Below are 21952 nucleotides of genomic sequence, written 5' to 3' on the forward strand. Positions count from 1 at the left end.
ATATGGTATATTCCATTCCCTTTGCACAACCCAGGTGGATGCTGATACAGTTTGAGGGATGAGTAATTGCTGGTACCTCCAGAGAAGTAAGATCACCAGCATTTCCCCATGTCTGAGAAATGAAGAATTCATCCCCTTAGTTAACTGCAGCATTAAGATGCCAATTCTGTCACCTGAGCTTACATCAGATAGTCACAGGAGGTGAGCAGTAAGGCCTTCAAATTGTAACTTCCAGGCACAACAGTAATGTTCTGCCCTGACAACCCTTCTCAGGTAAAACTGGGACGGAACGCTTCAGTGTGTAGTTCCACTGAAACCAGTGGGCTGCTTGCCTGGTAAGAAGCTGCTCGATCCAGCCTCAATACCTGTCATCTGAGGTTAGCCACACGTCCTGTGTTCAGTGTTTCTATTAGCTGCGTATGTCTGCTGGGTAAGGTTAATTAGTGAGAGGGCTGCTCCTAAGCAAAGGTGAAATAGGCAACCTCTCTGATAATCTCTTGTGCCTTTTGAGATATTATTAAAGAAGGAGCCCCAGGAAAATATCTGGCAGAAAGATACCCTCCAGTAACAGCGTGACTGACAGCAGTAATATGAGATACATTACAAACTACCTGTGAAAACTTCCCGTGCAGTTAGGCAAGGGCAATGATTCCTTTTGTTTTAAAAGGTACCTTAGCACAACTAGTCCATAATAGCTGACTGTATTTACTAGCGTTAGCCACATGATACTAAGCTGTCTTTTTTTTTTTTTTTTTTTTCTCCCCTCCTTTCCTTCTTCCTTTCAGGATGAAAAGAATCAGGTATTAACAACAAACATCTGGCTACAAATGGTGAGTTCTGAGAAACAAAGCAATTTTTTTCCTCCTTTGGTCTTCACATTTCATCTTGTGATGGTGCCAATTTTAGGAAGCTTTCAAGCTTTTGTTCTGCATCTCACCACACAGTATACAAAGCTAAAGTGAATGGTAAACCGCAAGGCTGAGATTTAGGACCTGATATTGTTTCAGGTGTTTCTGAAAACTTGTATGAATTTGAGTCACCACAGCTAGATATGTCACAAACTTACTGGCCTTGATTTAGTCACTCTAAAAACTCTCAACCACCCTAAGATACCAATGTCCAGAGTTCCAGTAACTGTAGGTACAAGTTCCTTATCACCCATTTCAACAAATCCACTATGTAGAGGTAAATCATTTGGTTGTGAAAGAAACCTATACATGTATGAAATATATTTCATCTGTAAGAGCTGTTTTGATCAGAACTCTGGTCCACAATTCTTCTGATACAGGAAGAAATCTATTCCACAGAGATTCATTATTTCCTGAAACCTACTGCCATTGTCCTAACTGCATGCCTCTGCCGTCCTATTTGCTTTGCTTTCAAGTCTGTCTCCTTAGGAAACTGCAAGAGAATTTTAATTAAGATGGACACGCTGTTTTCATGTTGTTCAAAATACTGCTTTTGTTAAACATCAATCATCATCAAAGATTAACTGTCAAGATGAGATTTTTTAAGGTTATTTCTCCAAATTCTGTTTCTCAGTTACATGACAAATATATATTGGAACACAGGTTCAGCTTCCTAATGCTCAGCTGCGAACACTGTATTTTTATCCTGGTTTCCCTGTTTGTTTGGCATACATATGGTGTTTGTTTTTCAAGCAGTAGCTTTATTTTACCTTTTGATGCAATGTTTAGCTGCTACAGTTGTCACAGAATTTTCAGACCTTTTTTTCAGACTTAACGTACCTCTGTTGCCACCACTAGACAGCACGGCAGAGAACTTTGCCCCCCATTAACTCACGGCTGACATTACTGGGTAGGAGTAAGTGTCACTCACTTTTTAATAAATGGAAGAGACAGTAGAACAGTCAAGAATGTTGTGAGAGTATTTTAAATTTCTTCTTTAACTCGTGAGAGAGCTGCCCCTAAGGCAAAGGAGCCTACACAGATTTATTCTGACTTGAATTTTTAATTAGTTTACCACTAAAATTTAGAATTAACAAGATGCCTCTTACCATGCTGACTACTGGGCTCCTAGTGCTGCCACAAAAAATATTTTCCATAAACCCATGCTTTACAAAGATGGGGTGATGTGGGCAGTTTTCTCCATACTACTGTAGCTGGGATGACAATTGGCATTTAATTCCCATCTGTATTGCAGAAACTGAACAGTTTGGGCTAAGTAACGCTTTACAGGAGAGTTTTACTTCTCAAGATGATCACGCTGCTTCAACAGAAACTTTACACCTTTCCGTTTCTTTAATCAGCTCATTTGATCTAAATAGATTCTTTTTTCTTTGATTAGAGCATTTCTATAGAAGGCCTCTCCTGCACTGTGGCAGGCTTTAGGAAACAAATGAGAGATTGTTTGGATGACCTTTGGAGAAAACAGCATGGCTGTTCCATTTATTCACAAAGAGTTGACATGGAAGAAGCATTTAGCTCATGCCGTTTTATAGGCTTGTTTTACAGCAGGGTTAAAACTGTCAAATATAATATGGTTTTGGCTTTGACAAAATGTTGCTATAATTTCTTACCAGGAAAATGTATGACAATTCACACCCAAGAAGCTATCACTTATTTTTCCTCTCTTTATCCTAGTGTCCTTGTCCTTTTGGAGATATTTTTCCCCAAGTAAATTTTTGATTCTTTTATATATTCACTGTATTTCTTTTGATTTATTCACCTTAGTACATACTGTATGTGGAACATGTTAGGACCACAATGACCAGATCACTTGAATACTACAAAAAATGCAGCCACTTTTCATAGCCTGTGTTTACATTAAAAAAAAAAAAAAAAAAAAGTGTTTCTGTATTCACTGTTTATTCAGTGTATACTAGACAGATTCAAAGCATGATTGAGGCAAATATACGACATTTTATGACACAATGGTCTGCAATGAGAAGTTTTTCCTTGTATGTCTGCCCCCACTCCCTTCCTTGATAAATCATACATATAACCAAAGATGTATCTTAAATATATTTTATCTAGTCATCAATGAAATACTTAAGTACAAAAAATAACCTGGGAGAAGGGCGAATAAAACTAGCATTTATCCAGACTCTTTGGTCAGGAACTGTAGCTCCATGGCAATACTGCTCAGTATCAGAATCTTAAACTCGACCGAAGTTACAGCAGGAGCCTTGCCTAGTCAAACACTAAGCCAATACTAATACAAATACTAAGCCAAGTACCCTTAGATGTTTGCTTTTCTGATCTGCATCAAACATACTTCAGCTACAGTGGAGGCTGTAGCTCCAAAATTAAAACAAAATGAAACAGCTCGTGTCCAGCTCAACGAGTAAACGCTCTGTAAATATGGCTAAGGAGAGCAACCACAATCTGCTTAGTGTTATTTCTAAACCAGTCTTCAAAAATTAAGTTTTCTATTAGACTTCTGACTGTCTTCACAGCATTCAGTGACACCCTGTGCTACATCACGTTGGCTCTAATAACTTGCAGAAGTTAGAATAAGAAATTCTTGGATACATTGGTATTATTTTAATGCTATTCAGATGCCAATCAGACAGAGAGTCTGGGAGGCCAGTGAGCTCAGCAGCAACTGCCCCATGGCCCTACAGTCCCAGCCGTGTGCCTGCTAGTCAAAAAAGTGACTTACTCTGTCAGCTTTTGACAAAGACTCACATAATTCAAACAAGAACCCACAGGTTTAAACACAACACCTCAAAACCACACTCCAATTGGTTTACATTTCTACACTCGGTAAATAAAGAAATAAATAAATAAAATATCATGAGGATCTTGGTATGTCTGAGTTCTACAAAAGATAAGTAGTAGAAAGTACAGTGACTTTTTGTCAATCAGGGAAGATCATATAATATAATTTACCATAAAAATGGAGCTAAAAATCTCAAAATAAAAAGATGACAAGCAGTTGATCAGGTTATATAAGTTGTGTATAGATAAACGTGAACAAGAGATGTAGTTTGTCATTAAAGAACTGTGAATGGAGTAGGAAGTGAAAAGAAAAAAACTATTAACAGACATATTCTGATTTAAGATTCCAGTAAAAACAAAACTAAACAAAAAAAAAAACCCAACTAGTATCCATGGAGCAAAAGGAAAAAAATCAATACAATACTCAGATCATTTGTCCAGGTGACAAAGAACTAAAAATTCCTAGTAAAAAGTTAATGAGAAAAATATGGAAGCACATGCCAAGAAGCACAGTTCTAAACCCTGTTGGTTTGACCACAACAGAACTCCTGCCTATATTGGCAGTCACGGAATTGTTGTAAGGAGCCTGGAGAGTCACCAGGGTGGCAGCTTCCAGTGTAGGAAGCGCCAGCCAGGAAGAAAGCTTCTGGAGCAGGATGGTGCTGCTGAGCACCTGCTTCAAAGGCTGGCTAACTTCAGGCCACAGAAGCTGACAAGGCCTTCTGCTGCCAGTATAAACTGTTCTGCCATTTCAGTTGTTTTTCCTATCAGCAGAGACTGTTGGCTGATCTACCACATGCCAGTAATCAAGTTATTACAACCTAAGAATTTGCAACCACAGAAAACAAAGTTGTCTCTGATGGAAAAAAAAAATGTCATTGAAGTTAAGTATGAATTGTAAAACAAAATCTGTTCTATCCCAAACTGGTACCTGAGCCAGCACGAACAATAAAATACAAGCATATCAGATCTTCTTTTATATGCTGTTATATGCATTGCAGTGTGAATTGAAAATGAGATTTTTTATGCTTTCCAGTGAGCTCTTGGTAGCCTAATTCACCCTTTTCAAGCATTTTACTGTCTGAAACTAAATAATATCTCTAACAAGAACACATGTATTATTTCAAGCTATGCAGTCTGGAGAACAAAATTAAAGCCATGGATGAGAAGAGCTAACATGTTTGGTTTGTATATTTTAGTACTGGACAGATCATTACTTACAGTGGAATGTGTCTGAATACCCTGGAGTGAAGAACGTCCGTTTTCCTGATGGACTGATTTGGAAGCCAGATATTCTTCTCTATAACAGGTGGACACACTTTTTTTTTTTCCTGTGGGGAAGGAGAGAACATAAGACAAATGACATAACCATTTCATTAAAATGCCTAGGTTTTGCTAATTTGGAATACTGGAAAATAACTAGTTTACACAGTGGGAGGTCATATTTGCAAATACTTAGTAAATACTAACAGCTTCTATATAATCAATTCTAGCTGGATTTTGTGTGATGATTAGAAAACTAAACTTTCCTGGCTGTGTTTAATGACACAGGTTGTGATAATTTTCTCTGAAATTATTTGCTTGGTGTAAATATTTACTGGTGAATTCAATCAGCTGCAGAAACTTGGTTGACATGAGAGATCCTTTGGCTGAACCATTATATGCTGGTTCCCATTGTGCATTTAGTTTAAAAAGGTAGCATATTACTACTTCTGAGAAAGAACAAAAGAATCTGTGATATAGTGTGTTTTTTTGGTAGTGTATGTAAAAGAGAATAAATACAAGCAACTTTGAGTATTTAAGATACAGAGAAAACGGGAGTTAAGAAAACAGAACAAATGCTAATTGCGTACTACCCTGCTCAGGAAAGGTATGTTCACTGGAGCTCTGAATCCTTCTGAAAGACTATGTGTAAGAAATTAGTGGCCCATTTTTTTGTAGTATTCACAATAAACTTTAGCTGTGGAATCATACTGCTTTAGCAAGGTGCAGTAGTAAATCTCAGCTGAAATTGGATGCAAGTCTGTTTAATGATTTGAAGTGTTATCTGTGAGCAAATTCACTACAAAGCCCAGATCTATTTAAAACAACGGCACATCAAAAATAAAAATAACATTGCTTATTAAGTAGAAACGTTACTAGATCTAATGGGAGTACAAAACCCAGGCATACAATTGCATGATGCAGAGTGTTTTGGTTAAGTACTGTTGACACTACTTTTCCAATATATCACACGATTGTGACATCCCCTGCACTGTAGGCTTCTGTTATGAAAGCAATGCAGCTGCTGGATTTTATGTACAAAAAGTAAGTTTTTTTTCCATCTCTATTGAATTCAAGTAACCAAATTCTTCCCTTAGATGCATGCATGTAATATCTGTGCAGCTGTGGTTGGGGAATAAAAAACCAATTCTATCATACCAATGATTTTCTTTGCGCTGGGGAGGGAGCAGAAAGTATATGAACACCTTGAGATCAGTGCACACACATACCTTTATGTAAACAAAATCATGTTTTCAGCCAGGTTTTCTATTCAATGGCATTACACAGAATCACACTACCACTGATGAATTACTTCATAGTACTGTATGACAAAATGAAATATGAAAGAGAATATCCATATTGATAAGCTGTCATCTGCTTTATGCCTTTTCCTCATTATTTCTTTGTCCATTTCACTGTTGAACAGTAATTAGACAAAAAAAAGTTCTTGGCAGAGTTCTGGAGCTATATTTACCAAAAGAAAAAGAGTAAGAATAACAGCTTCAATTACTGAAAACCCTACATCTTCAGAAACTTGGTATCTTTAATTACCTTTAAGTAGAAACTTCCCTCAGGCTTACCATCTACTGAGTACAATGAAAAACTAGCAAACATATTGTGTCCAGTGTTTCTTATAAAGTAAATCATTAAAGAATCTGTAGACAAAAATTTTCCTTATGCCCCCCCTGCAATTAGGGAATTGTTTACTTGCAATCTAACTATTCATTCTGTGCTGCTAAGGAACAAGATCTGTGCCTGTACCTTCTAGAACAATCTGAATTTTGAAGAACAAATGGCCTTCCATTTGGGTAGCAGGAACAGCCATAGCCCAGCTTCGGTGTTGGAAAAAATGAGCATGAGACAGTGATAGTTATCATCGCTCCTTTCCTCACCAAAAGCATACAAATTTTGTTGGCTGGTTGTTGGTTTGTTGTTCTAGTTTTTCTTCACTTATTCCATGTTAAGCAATTATAAGAAGAAACCCCAAGGAAGTACTAAGTTCTTTATCTCCAACAGTCCCGAGTTAAACAGAAGACCTGGCTGTGCACACATTGCATTTAAAAAAAAAATGGCTTGAGGACACGGCAATTTCCATCTGTCTGTTGTGCTCAGCAAAGACTGTTTTTGCCTCTAACAGAGGCTCTTGTAGGAGTACATTGATCACATATAACAGTGCAGTAGTGCAGTTCCCCTCTCTGATTGCTCAAGCTACCCTTTATAGAGAGCATTTCTTTGGGAGTGAGGGTCTTCTGCTGTCTCTGGCATGGATACAACCACATACATCAAGACAGTCCCACATAAAATGAACAGGGACCCTCTTCCAGCCTTTGGAATGGTCTCAAACGTGCTGTGGTGTAAGCTGACACAGTCACGGCTCTGCAGATGTTCAGGAGCCTGCTCTGTGGCCTTCCCTGACTTGCACAGGGCCTGGCCTGAGCAGCCTGTGGGGCTGTGACCCAGCTCTTTCATCAGCCATCGCTCTTCAGAATTTGTGGCTCCATAACATGGGCTACCTGACAGTCTCCTTTCCCATCAGAAGTGCCCTGTTAAAGCACTGGAAGATGTCTGTTCTTCTGCAGTTATTGCGGGCTCGTGTGCAGTTCCCCAGCTAGCAGAAAGACCTTACATCTGCTTTGTACATCTTGCTCTGGTTCTTTTGTGGCAGACAGGGTACTTGGTGTTTTATCTGCCTGTGCAGGTGACACAAACCTTTTGTTTTCCTGATGGCTTTTTTCCTCAGTGTCTCCCCCATATGTCTACTCAGAAGCCAGCCTTGCAGTCTGCATCCACCTGACGCCCCTCTCCACTGCCCTTTGTGGCAGCAACACCCATTCAGTAGCTGTACCAATGTCAGCTGCAGCTATGCTGCCCTTTTGCCACCTGCTGATCACCTTTATGATTCTCACAGGTGTTGCTGAATTGTAATGCTGTGGTGACAGCACACAGTGACAGCATTTGTCAGCCAGCTGAGTACTTCTCTCCAGGACCTCCACACCGCTTACAGCACGCTTCTGTGCTTTTCTCAGAGCTACAATTAACACTAAGTGAATTGAGGGGGTCTTTGCTAGACCTCCCCACACTTAGTGTAACTGCCTGCCAGGATTACTTCTTGTTTCTGGTTTAAGCACTGCAATTAGTGCTTCAGTTGTGCAGACACCAGCCTAAGAATGCTCTGTACATAGAAATGTACACATGCAACCTGAACAGGTATTTTTGCAACACTGATCTTGCTTAACGTATTTTTCATTACAAATTTGTTCTCTTGACCATCTTTTCCTATCTACCTTGATTTCATAAATGACAGAATTCTTGGGAAAGACCAATAAATCATTCCCATGCAAACCATTTCCATACTCCTGCTGAATAACACTGTAGGTACACCACAAAATTGGTACTCTACAACAATGGTTTAGAGATTTCCAAAAGAATGAATCATGACAATATTCTTCCTCACATGTACCACATATCTGAGAGACTTTCAGTGCATCTGGAGATTTATGCTTCAGCATTTAAGGATGTGTATCCAAAATTAAAGGATGATTTTAGCAATTTTCAACTGTTCTTCATAATACCTGTACATCCATGCTAACTGTACCTGAAGCACATTACAGAACGAGAAGGGTAACACAGTACCTGGAAAAGTGGTAGCTGTATTAAATTTTACTACCAGTCTGTTGTAAAGAGACCAGGCCCAGTCCATCTGTAGTTTTTCTGAGAGAGGAAAATGTTGGCCTACGTACAAATTCCAGGACTGACTGCATTAGTGTCGTGTCTACCTCTGTTCTACTTTGTTAGTTTTACTAGATTCATTAGAAGTGCTTATTTTTGCTGATATTGCTTTCAAATGGCCACATAGTGTTCATTAGTTCACGGAATAATACACATTCTGGTAGTTAGGTCTCAGTTCCATTTTCCAGTTTCATAAACCTGAGATTCTCCAGATAGGTTCCAGTGGGATTATGTCTGCTAAGTACAGCTTTGTCATCTCAATGCATTGCAGCCAGTATTTGCTTTCAAGTGGCTATATCTTCAAGAAGAAACATAGCAGAGATGATTTTCTATCATTATATTTGAGTCCAAAATCTCATCAAACAAAGGCTTTCCTGCTTTGTGTAATCCCAATTGAAGCACTGCATTTCAAAAAACAATTAGAAGCACAGTGTAGAAAACCATATATACTTCTCTTCCAGAAAAAATATCTTCAAATTTGAGTCTAAGTATCTCTTGATATCCTTTTAAGAATATGCCATATTAAAATCAAAACCACATGACAATGAAACAGATTCCTCGGTGACTTATGTCAATCAAGTGATTGACACGTGATGCCTTTTGAAAATTTTAGTTTTGCGGATGACCAGAAAGAACAGCAGGGTCTTACAAGTGGCCTTCTGGTTCTTCACTGACCTCTGCTTGAGGGAGAGAAAACAGAAACTAGCCAAGAAAGCTAAGAATTTCATTGCAAGTTATTGATTTCCACTTTACAAGCAATTTGTTCAGCATGGATATTTTCACATCCTAAATTTCACTACATGGCTTGAGTTTCCTAATGCAGCCCTAATGAGGCTACACTCAAGTCACTGCAATTACTTGCCTATGTCCAATATCGAAACCGGCTGCAGAACTTTAAGTCTGCTTTTCTAAGGAAATGAGACCTATGCAACTGGAGGGTGTGCGTGCCCACCTGTGAATGTATGTGTTTGTGCATGCGTCTTGCTGCATACAGCATACTTGTGCATACATACTTCTCCCAATACCCTTCGAATCCACTTCTGCAAAATTTGGCAGTTCGGTTAGGAGACATCTCAGCAGTACGAGTTCCTCACAAACGCCAAGAAAAAAGGCAGCCAAGATGAGGCAGAGCTGTGAAGCTGAAGGACAGCAGCCTGCATTACTTCAACTGCCTTAGAGTTGAATTCCCTTTTTCCCTCCAAGTCCTAGAATCCACTCACACTACAACACAATATTTAGACTCCTCAGCTTATCTTCAGAGTTCAAACTAAATAGTTGGAAAAACACTAGTGAATGACTTTCAGCACTGTGAGCCTTCAGCTCACCAGTGGAAACAGTGCCTCTCCAGGTGGGAGAGTAATTTTCTGGATTTAATTGATTCTTGTCTGCACATTTCACAGATCAGTCAGATACTTTTAAAACGTAACGTCTTTGAAATACATATGGGGAAAATAAAATGCAAAGTAATGAAGACTAAAATAAAAACTGCTTTATTTTAGCTTCTGAGATACACAATTTTCTATCACAGTATGCCAAATAAAAAGAACATTTCAACAGGAGCTATGCTGCTGGAAAAACGTACCCCTTATAATTTCTTTTATGCCAAAATTATGAATGTTTCACTTTCTCCCCATCTCAGATCCTTACTGTATTTTCCTGACAATGTTTTACAAGGTGATTAGAAAGTGATGAGATACTAAACCACTAATAGGTAGAGACACACCTGAGACTTGTGATTTTCAAATCACCCTAGGGATAACATGTTTTTTTTTGATCAACACAAACACCAGCTGCAGCAAGACAGCAGACCCTATGGCTCCTGTGGCCTTTCCTGTGCCCGGAGCTGCTGGCACGGTGTTTAACTCGTGTTCCAGCCCATCCCCGCGAGGCGACTGTTTGGAAACGACAAACAGTCCAACAGAGTAGAGGAGTGTATGTCTCATTTTGCTTATCCCTTGCACAAATGAAAGCTGCTGTTTATGTGGACAGCAAGAGAACAGATTTCCCTGTACAATTGCTTGAGAAGTTCTTAAAAAGTGCTTACTATCCAAATGGAAATCAATAAACAGCCGAGGCAATGTGGTGAATCTTGCAAGGTGGGTGAGCAGAGAGAATGACATGGTTCGCCTCCACTTACAGTGTAATCAGGAACAAATCCGATACCATCAGGGCCGCTTACCCTGAGGCCACAAGAAGCTGGTGCCAGCAGAAAAGCTGACGGGTTTTATTTTGGGGATAAATAATCCTTTTATGAAGAACAGATTCTTCTCAGGTAGTTTGAGCCACAGAGCATATAACCCATTTTCTTTTTTCCCTATTCTAGTGCTGATGAAAGATTTGATGCTACATTTCACACTAATGTTTTAGTCAATTCTTCAGGACATTGCCAATATCTGCCACCAGGTAGGCTGTTTTCATGTCATAAATACTTGTAACTCAGATTACCTATATATGGTGTGGTTTCAAATTTGACATAAATTCCTTGGTATTTTATTTACGTAGCTAGCCGTCATCTGCTAGATATAAGCCTAGATGCATCATGAATTACATGGTTAACACTTTTGTATGAAAACCACCACAGATTTTTTATTGCACTTATTTAAATTTTTCTGTCATAATGCACTATTACAGTAGCGTGGAAGAATAAAAGAAGATAAAAAATAGAAGCCCTTAGTATAAAAGGTTATTGTTTATCAAAGGTAATGTCTCTAAATATAAATGTATTTCATTACTTTAGCTGTTTCTTCTATTAGTATGTTACTTTACAATGAGATGTTTAGGAACATCTTGGGACATCTCTTCCATTGAAACAATTCATTGGATGCTTCATCAAAAAATTTTTGAATCCTGAAAGGAACACAGTCTGTGTTTGGTATTTATTTGATATCAGAAGTATATCATTGAATCTCGGGTGTGGATCAGTGAAGTAGTTTCTGTTCCATAATTGAATTACCACAGTTCCCAGAATTAACACTTCCAAGAACCTTAATTTTAGAAAGTACAGTAATACTGCCAAGTGCTTTCCAAATTAGTTTTTCTACCTAAGATCCCCAGAGGACTTCAGGGGTTTGCCTGTTCTCATGTAAGGTGTTCCATTTAGTGCGGGGTTTTCAGTTCCATTCTCAAAGCTGCTAAATGACAGAGCCTGACTCAACAAATGAAAAATAAGCTAGCCTACCTGAATAAAACAAGATCACGTAAATCTAATAAGGTAGCAAATAATCTTTCAAGATCTCTTATTTTATTCAGTCACAGAAATAGGAGAAGCAGACTGCATATTCTGCTTCATATCTTTCTGATACACAGTATCTAGAAATCTGTGCTTTTCTCTAAACCTTTATCTACTGTGTGCCTAAATGGAAATGGATAAAACACGGTTTATAACATCTATACCTAATTGATGCAGTTCTTTCCCATTTCTGTAACTTACTTTTGCTTTTTACATCTCAAGACACAACTGAGATTAACTGTGCTTTACAACTAAATGCCAAAGGGTGCAATGTGGAACAAGGTCCAGATACAAAATGGACGTGGAATTATGTGGAACAAGCATTCCAATTTGGTGTTCTTGTTTAAAATCCAACCTAGGCATATTTAAGAGCTCATGCTACATAGATGTGCGCTGGTTTCCGTTTGACGTTCAGAAGTGTAACCTGAAGTTTGGGTCCTGGACATATGGAGGCTGGTCCTTAGACTTGCAAATGCAAGAAGCGGATATATCTGGCTATATTTCAAATGGAGAGTGGGATTTAGTAGGTAAGCTCTTGATTTCTTATTTACATTCTGAACCTGCAGCCTTGACAGCACTTCACTGCTGAAATAATGATTGGGAAAATAAGAGAGAAACTAAATTAATAAATGACCTAGCTAGTGGTGCTTGAAACTCTGAGAGCAGACAGAAGATGAAAATCAACATAAAAAAGTCAGCTTGAATTCAGTAAATATCTTTTATCTGATTTTCCATTATTACCTAACAAAAGTGACTTAATTGGGAATTAAGCTTGAAGAAGCAGTTTTACCGATAGTAAAACTTAGAAAGCTATACCTATCCTTTTATAAAATAATCACTACATAATATAGATTTCATTGACATTAATTTTGGGTTTTCTTCCTTTTCCCTCTTACACAGGAGTCCCTGGGAAGAGAACTGAGAGTTTTTATGAATGTTGTAAGGAACCTTACCCAGATGTGACATTCACAGTAACTATGAGACGCAGGACTCTCTATTATGGACTCAATCTTCTTATTCCCTGTGTACTGATATCAGCGCTTGCCTTATTAGTTTTTCTACTTCCAGCAGACTCTGGAGAAAAGATCTCGCTAGGTAAATCTTCAACAGGATACTGTTATTGTAAATATTACCAAACCATAAAGAAAAGTTGTATTCTAAAATTTATTTTTAAACAGTCTTTGGAGACAAGGAGGAATAGTTTATGTGCCCGGGCTCATAAACTGTTTTTACGGTGTGATGCTGAAGCACAGGTATCACCGTTAACCTTTGCTGTAAACTTTAGGGGACAATGAAGCTGTGAAAGGGAGAAATTCTGGCCAGCTAAGTGGAAGCATGACAATTCCTAACCAGCCTCCTTCGGAAGCAGGGTTTCATTTTGTGATGTTTAATTGCTGAAAAAAAAAATCCACATTCACCAGGTAAAGCTTAAGCTCACAAATCTGCATTTGAGCACTTACATATGGAATTCTTGTTAATGTTTCCTTTTAATTATGACTCATATTAAGAGCCTAGGATTGCTTTTTGCCTTCTCAGAAGGATTGATTCCATTTAACTGCTACTATTACTGTTTTTATAGCAATTTTAAACTAAATTATTGGCTTTTGAAACAAGTCTGATGAGTTTAAGTACTTGATCCTTAAGATGGTAGTTAAATATATAATGAAACTTTTTGCCCCATACAAATCTGCAAATACACAGGCTTCTACTAATTGAATGCAACTGTTAAATGTAGGAACATAACGAACATTTCTCCAGAAAGAAGTTCTCCAAGAACTCCCTCCCCATTTTTTAAGATGAGTTCTTTGTTCCTAAATCCTTTTCTACCTAACAGTGACCCCCTATTTTTTTTCACACTAGTCCTGAGAACAGAGCTGGACCTTGTTTCATAGAGGTGGGAACTGATCACTGAGTTACAGAAGTCAAACTCCAAACATCAGCAGTCATGGCTGCTTGAACATAGCCACATGCAGAACTCAACCACTTTTATCAAGAAATACAGCAATTGCTGTCTAATACACCTAACTTGTGTTTCAGGAATCTTATGCATTACGCTGCCTGTAGCTTCCATACCAATTAATCAAGTCTCATATGCTCAAATACTAAAAATCACACCATGTTTCTAAAGCAAACAAGCAGCAAGAAGTACTTTGTTTTACCTCAGCTAATTAGCAAGTGTGATACGAGCTGAATAGTTAACACGGATCTAAAAATACATACATCTGTGCAAGTTCAGAAAACCCAGACCTACTCAACCCCTGTAATCTCTCTCCTATTCACAGCAGTCTCATGGACCAGCATTGGCACTAGTTTGACAGCACTGTCACCCTGAACCTGAGGTAGCCCCAGAAAGGACCAGAGTCCACCCAGACCTATCTCTCTGCCAGGGTTGGGGGGAACCACAGCAATACATTTGCCTCCTTCAGATTCATTCTCTGCCGCTTATTGCCTTGCTATTACAACTACTGATCTAGTTTCATACTTTATGCTTATCTTTCAGGTATAACAGTTTTATTGTCTCTCACTGTCTTCATGTTACTTGTGGCTGAAATTATGCCAGCAACATCTGATTCTGTGCCCTTAATCGGTAAGCTAACTACAGCTTTTATTCACTTTTATTTTTTGCTAAATGAGAAGCAGTGACCTTGCATGACAGCCAGCAGTAAAGCAAATTACATGTACAATTAAATTAGAAAACAATGTTCTGACTCGACTGTGTGAGCATACAGCAGTGACTTCCTGAGGAACGGAAGGTGCCCGACCCCTCTGCGTGGGGAGCAGCGCAGGCAGCAGGCAGCAGATACAGGGAGGGAAGGAGCAATGCCAGCAGCAAAGGCAGCTCCCCCAGGAGAGCTTGACAGGAAACCTCAGGGAGCGGGAGAGGAGATGGGCTGAGACACCACAGGGCTGCATCAGGGGATTACAAGCCCTCCACAAGGGCTACCGAGTTGCCTTTGTTTCCTCAGTGCAAGTCAGCAAGTGTTGCCAATTGATAAGCGTCTCCCACAGGTGTGATCGCCTGTACAACCTCTGTGCTGGCTGGTCTGAACAAAATACAGAGAGAAGCCACGTGTTGTTTTGGGAAAGCATAGAGGAGTCAGTTTCCCACAGAAAGACTTGCAGTTCAGACACAATTAGGACTACAGAGCTAAACGTGATGAAATCTTCCTATTGTAATTGCTCAAATGGAAGGAAAAGCTTTTCAAAAGAAATACCAGCCAATCCCTAAGATACTGGTGAAAGAAAATGAGAAGGCAAATTTTTTCAAGGTTGCTTAGAAAAGGTAGGTGCTCAATACACTAAGACTTTTATTATTCAAATAACGGCTCTGAAAACAACGGCTGCACTGTCTGCTTTTGGGAAATCTTTCACAACTACCTAAAGCAGCATATGTAGCACTACACTGGAAAAAGTAACTTCATATTACATTTACATGTACATAAACGCTCCTTATAACAGATATAAAACTGCATCAGTCAAAATATATCACTATAATTGTTTATTTTGCAGCTCAGTATTTTGCCAGCACTATGATTATTGTTGGCCTCTCTGTTGTTGTCACTGTTATTGTTCTACAATACCATCATCATGATCCAGATGGGGGGAAAATGCCTAAATGGGTAAGGTTTGATTTTAATACACTATCCGTTGCATAACTGCCCAGATCAGAGATGTGACAGAGTAGCTTGTGACTCATGTTTACTTCTTACTGATTAAAAAAATAAATTTCATTATCTACATCTGTATAAATCCTTGCTAAACAGTTAGTTCTGAAAGGTAGTTTCACCAAAAATGGCACATCCAGATACCTTTTTTTCTGAGAGAGTGAGAGTATATGAATTTTCTTCATCTTGGCTCTCTATTCAAAGTCTCCTTCACAACAGCTAGAAGTACCTCAGTGTTTTGCTGAAACCTAAATATATGTAAGTGAGGTGATTTTCAAATAAGCTGTAGCCATCAGAAGTGAAGCAAGTAGAAGAAAAGAGCAGGGTACTGATGGAGATTATAAATGCATGAAATACACTAGCCTCAAGGTGAAACTGTGCAGCTGCTACATATTTAGGTGTTGTGCATACAGAAACAGAAATAGCCTAAAGAGCACCCGCTAAAGATGGCTGTTAAAATGAAAGTAACTTGGAAAATTCTGATCTTCACATCTCTGGTCAAGAGCATCTGTAAAGTGCAAAGAAAAAATGATGTATTTTTCTAAGAGCAGAGGACTTTATAACATACTTCTGTAAGTCTCTTTTTTACAGAGAATATCAGTCTTGATATTGGAGTTACTAAATATTGATGAGTACCATCAGGTAACTGTCCAGTGTTCCTGTCCAGCAACTCGTGACAGCCTGAGGCATTAGTGAGGATGGAAAGACCTTTCTCTTTTCTCTTTCTAAAACAATGAGTTATTATTATCCTTACTAGCCAAAAAAGAAGTGCATACAGCAGTGCCCTGCAGATGAGAGTTAATGAGATATTCCCTGGCCCATGTGGGAGCAGTGGTTTTAAAATACATTTGAATGAAGAGAATAAGAGGCATATACCTCTAGAGTGACAGTTGATGACGCTAAATGGGACAAATCTTCAGCACTGTGTTAAAAATCCTCAGAAAACTGAGTACTGGAGGTTGAGGAGTAGGCTTTGGTGTTGACAAGCTGAAGTCCATTGGAGTTTCCTGGGATACTGGTGAGTTTTGTATCAGGCTGTCAGTTAATAAAGTATTATTCTTCTAGGCGAAGCATGACAGCAGGGAAAGAGTAGCAAGGCAAGATCTATCTTTGATTGGGATGTCTGCTTGGATATAACATCTACTCTAAGTGGTAATCTGCACTCAGTAAATGGAGCAAATCTAATATTAATTACAGTGCAAGATTTTTATATTATTTGAGACAATATTTCATTAGTGCTCTGGAAAAGAAACACTGGAATGAGCTCTTAAAATCTGATTGAAATAAATTATAGAAGCTTGCATCTGAACTGGAACAGTCTTCGACTTGCCTGTACTTTCTGTATGGCTGGAATAAGGCAATATGGAAAACAAATCATACACAGAGATTAAACTTGCAGATTTTTATTTTTATTTTTTTTTTAAGTAAAAGTAATTTATCCACTTTTTCCTCCATGTTGCATCCAGATTTGTGTTCTAAAATCTGGAATCAACTGTCATGAAAGTAATGCGATAACAGAGCCAAAACACTGTAAAGCTTAGCGGTCTATTCCAGTCCAGCACAGCATCTGTTTTAGCAGCCCCATCCAAGCAGTAATCCCATACGGATTTAATATCAAAGCACAAATATGAGTGAAAGAGATTTAATTTATTGACTACAATCTAAAGTAGAGCTACTAAGACTATTCAAAAATAATGTCTTTGGTAAGCATTTTTTTTCTCTTCCCGGTTTCTGGTAAGGGTAGAAAAGGCTGCCATATTTTTACTCAAGTGTAAGGAAAATTAAACACTATGGAGGCTCCCAGTGGGGGGCACTCCCAACAGTGACAGTCAGCCTGAGGCAATCGACAGCACTGCTGGAGTAAGTAAGCAGCCTCAGTGACAAGCAAATTAATCAGTTGGAAAACTATTGCACCATTTTCTGAAACTTCTGTGCAGGCTAAGCAGAGACCATGGACCTGACACTAACCCAGGCTGTAAAAATACAAATAGCTGCGTAAGGCAGTGGCTGTGTAACGAGATGCTTATTCTCAGTAATTTACTTCTAGACAAGAATCATCCTTCTGAACTGGTGTGCTTGGTTTCTGAGGATGAAGAGACCAGGGGAAGATAAAGTGCGTCCTGCCTGTCAACACAAACAGCGTCGATGTAGCCTATCGAGTGTGGAGATGAACACTGTGAGTGGACAACAGTCCAGTAATGGGAATATGCTGTACATTGGGTTTAGGGGGCTGGATGCCGTGCACTGCACACCTACCACTGATTCAGGGGTGATCTGTGGGAGGATGACCTGTTCGCCAACAGAAGAAGAAAACCTTCTGCACAGTGGCCACCCCTCTGAAGGTGACCCGGATTTGGCTAAGATCTTGGAAGAGGTCAGGTACATTGCAAACAGATTCAGAGACCAGGATGAAGAGGAAGCCGTTTGCAACGAATGGAAGTTTGCAGCCTCTGTAGTGGATCGGCTCTGCTTGATGGCTTTTTCAGTCTTCACAATCATTTGTACAATTGGTATTTTGATGTCAGCACCAAACTTCGTAGAGGCTGTCTCTAAAGATTTTGCTTAACTATTAACTATGATTTAATTCTCTGAAGTATGATATGTAGCACACAAGAGTGTATTTTTTGTTTGATTGCTTGTTTTTAACAAGTATGCTGCTTCTCATTGTCCTTTTTCTTTTGCCCCCTCTGGCATCCCTCTCTGGTCCAGAGTTCCTGTCTGAAGAGTGGCACCATTTCAGAAGGGCTCCATGCCAGCTCCTCTGAGCACACTTGAGCACTCTCAAGTGGGTGCAAGTCCCTTCAGAATGACAGGGTATTGCACCAGCATCTTTTAGGCATTTTGAACCGGCTATTATAGAGTTATGGGTAGGCAATGGCAGAAATGTAATTTCTTCCAGACTTTTTTTATTTATTTTTAAATTAAGATAGAAGTTAGTCCATTTTAGCTACTTGAATAACTGACGGGAAGCACTTAAGTTCAGGAAAGGATCAAATCCAGATGAATGGAAGCTCAAACAACAGAGAAAAAAGGGGAAAAAAATACCTTGCTTTCAATTACTGGTTCTTACTGAGTTGAGGTATGGAGCTCTTGCTCACAACCAGTCAGACCCACAACTCCCTCAATGCATTCTACATAGAGCACAAGTGAGGATTCTGAATTTGCCTGGAACACCAGAAACTTGAAAGTTAAGATGAGACAGCACATATCTTGTCCTTCTACTATATTTCTGGACTTGACACAAAAGGTTGGCCAGAATTCTTAAAACAGGCTTCACAGTAATTGTTGTGGTGTTTATTACAACTTCCTTCTGCTAAGAAAGACATTCTTTCAACTGATAACTTCAGTCAGTCTTTAGCCTTAATGATGATATAAAGAAAATGAAGTATTATGGTGATTTGACTTTCACCTGTCCATCAAAGAAAAATCCACACACTTGTCTCTTTACTGTTAACTCGATTCCAACGTGGAAAAAGTAACTGTCTCCTACAGGCTCAAGCATAAATGACAAGTCTAAAGCAAAAAAAGGTATTAAGTCCTGGAATCAAGGTTTTAATTTCAAAATTAATTGTTTGATCTGTTGTTTGCTTAGCCTTTTATAGACCTTTCTGTTGAGTCACCATAACATGTCCTAACAAGGAAACTGCACCCTTTCTGCTCAGTTTATTATCCAAGAAGCACTAATGAATAATAAAACTTTTGGGGGTTCAATACAAACTATAAGCTGTATACATATACATATATATATATAATAAACTGCATATATGTCCCTGGAAAGATTAAGACTTAAATACAAATTCTTTTAAGTCTAGACAGGCATTTTCAACGGCAAAAATAATAGTTCATCACTTTATTTATGTTATTTCTGATTCTGAAATTCTCCCATCAAGTTATGATTTTTCATGTGACTTCAGTGTATTAATTAATAGTGCTGACATGAGAATACCAAGACCTGAAATTCTGTGCTTGCAAAATAGCTAAGAATTAGTCTCATGACCAATAGCAGTATTCCTGACCAGTGCTATAAGTGGTGAAAGATGTGGTGGAGGATTAATTTAGCATTGACTGCTTGCTTGATCCTGCAGAAACCCAACGTTTTAGCTGAGGTAACAGACAAACAAATAGAGGGCTGTTGTATTACCATGTTTTTACTGTGAGATAAACTTGAAGACTCAGTTTGTCTCCCAAGATGGATTAAAATAGCCACTTAAGTACTTGCTCTCCCCTAGATATCAATTTATTTTCCAGAGGCTGCTCCCCTGAATGCAGAAGAATCAAATTTAATGTAAACCAAGCCTAGAGTCACCAGAGGTACAGTCCATCACCTGAGTTAAGCAGGTGATGGGGCAGGAGAAGTGAAAGGAAGCAGGTTATTTCTCATGGTTTGTGAGTTCTTCCTGAAGTTTCATTCAGAATCTTACACTATAAAGACCTGAGAAAAGAACTGAAGTCCTTCTTGAAATCTTGTCTTGAAACCTTGTCTCTGAGAGTTATTTGTGAAGAATTTATTTTTTTTTCAGGAACAATTATTAAGAATTAGCCTTGCAATAATTCCTGCAAGTACTTTGTAGCCTGTAGATTGCATTTGAATAAGAAACCGAGTCCAAAATCTGAAATGTGAGTTTTGTTCATTTTATGACTAACATAGTGTGGGACATGCTGCTCTTCTGAGTAGCATTTCACAGAGTCACAGAATTGTCTAGGTTGAAAGAGACCTCAAGATCATTGAGTCCAACCTCTTACCTAACACTAACAAGTCCTCCACTAAATCATATCACTCAGTTCAGCATCTAAACATCTTTTAAAGACCTCCAGGGATGGTGACTCCACCACTTCCCTGGGCAGCCTGTTCCAATGCCTCACAACCCTTTCGGTAAAGAAGTTCTTCCTAACATCTAACCTAAAACTCCCCTGGCTCAACTTAAGCCCATTCCCCCTCGTCCTGTCACCAGGCACGTGGGAGAACAGACCAACCCCCACCTCGCTACAGCCTCCCTTGAGGTACCCACAGAGAGCGATAAGGTCGCCCCTGAGCCTCCTCTTCTCCAGGCTGAACAAGCCCAGCTCCCTCAGCCGCTCCTCGTAGGACTTGTTCTCCAGGCCCCTCACCAGCTTCGTCGCCCTTCTCTGCACCCGCTCAAGCACCTCGATGTCCTTCTTGTAGCGAGGGGCCCAAAACTGAACACAGTACTCGAGGTGCGGCCTCACCAGAGCTGAGTACAGGGGGACGATCACTTCCCTAGCCCTGCTGGCCACACTGCTTCTTATACCAGCTAGGATGCTGTTGGCCTTCTTGGCCACCTGAGCACACTGCTGGCTCATATTCAGCTGACTATCCACCAATACTCCCAGGTCCTTTTCCGCCTGGCAGCTTTCCAACCAAATTTCTAGAATAGGCTTCTTGATTCAAATGTTGGTTAGCATCAATACTTTTCCTTCAGTAAGTATCCCTAAATAGCTACACAGAGTAACCCATTGAGTCTGTAACGTTTTGGAGTCCTCTTGGATAAGTATGTTAAAAAAAAAAAAAAAAAAAAAAAAGATTTTTGGAGACTGTCTTGTACAATGGGATGCAACTACTGCAATCATGTACTGTTTGACACATGTAATACAAGAAGCATGAGAATACCCCCCTTTTCACCAGAATCCATTTACACTATCTGTAGAAATCACCTTGCTATATATAGGAATTCTTTACAGAAGGAGGGAGAAAGCAATTTACAAATTGACAGTAAGCTTCATTAGCAACAACGTACATGTCTGTGCTTAAAAGCTGGAGACTGGTAGCTGGCCTTTAGTGAAGTCCTTCTGAAGTTTGTAACGCTGGGATTATACTGTCAGCAAATACCACGTGTTAGTCAAATTAATTGTAAGGCTCCAGCATCATGCCTACAATACTGCCTTTAATATCAGCAGGATTAATGAAGGGGAAAAGTGAATTCTCGTTTTTCTGCTGTCAACACAACCTGTAAACATTTGGTAATAACATGGTTGTAAGTCTTAAACACAACAGTGACAGTCTTAGTTACATTATTCTGCATCTTTGAGTTAGGTTTTTGTGTAATTGAGCTGAGCAAAATTGGTACATTTCTTGTCAAATTGTATGTGTCAAATATTTGTGTAAGCACTAAAAGATATTTTGATCTAAATGCTGGGAAAATATTTACAATTCTGGACATGGAGATGGGAATTAAGTATGGTATATGGTATGACTATACAATATGATAGACTGCATATTGATAGCAACTATCTGTTATGATCTTATGAGTCCAGAAAATAGGGTAGGCAAGTGGTTCACCACAACTAAGCTATGACTTGTCTGACAAATCAAAAAGTTTGCTCTAGAGCTCAGCTGTCTTGTACAATACTATCTGTGAACAATG

The 21952-nt window shown here is 39.0% G+C and overlaps 1 protein-coding gene across 1 annotated transcript in view; it reads left to right on the forward strand.

Moving 5' to 3' along the window:
- The window catches only part of CHRFAM7A (CHRNA7 (exons 5-10) and FAM7A (exons A-E) fusion), a gene marked incomplete at both ends in the record, with an annotated part of 41538 nt that extends 23403 nt beyond the window's left edge, over positions 1-18135 (forward strand). The window contains 8 exons of the mRNA XM_084293662.1: positions 786-830; positions 4883-4992; positions 10999-11078; positions 12264-12431; positions 12805-12999; positions 14405-14491; positions 15415-15524; positions 17617-18135. Of these exons, the coding sequence (XP_084149788.1) occupies positions 786-830; positions 4883-4992; positions 10999-11078; positions 12264-12431; positions 12805-12999; positions 14405-14491; positions 15415-15524; positions 17617-18135 (1314 nt within the window). The remainder of the gene's footprint in view (positions 1-785; positions 831-4882; positions 4993-10998; positions 11079-12263; positions 12432-12804; positions 13000-14404; positions 14492-15414; positions 15525-17616) is intronic.
- Between the last annotated feature and the right edge of the window lie 3817 nt (positions 18136-21952).

Source organism: Netta rufina (genome assembly GCF_964035555.1).
Source record: "Netta rufina genome assembly, chromosome: 11".
NCBI lineage: Eukaryota > Metazoa > Chordata > Aves > Anseriformes > Anatidae > Netta > Netta rufina.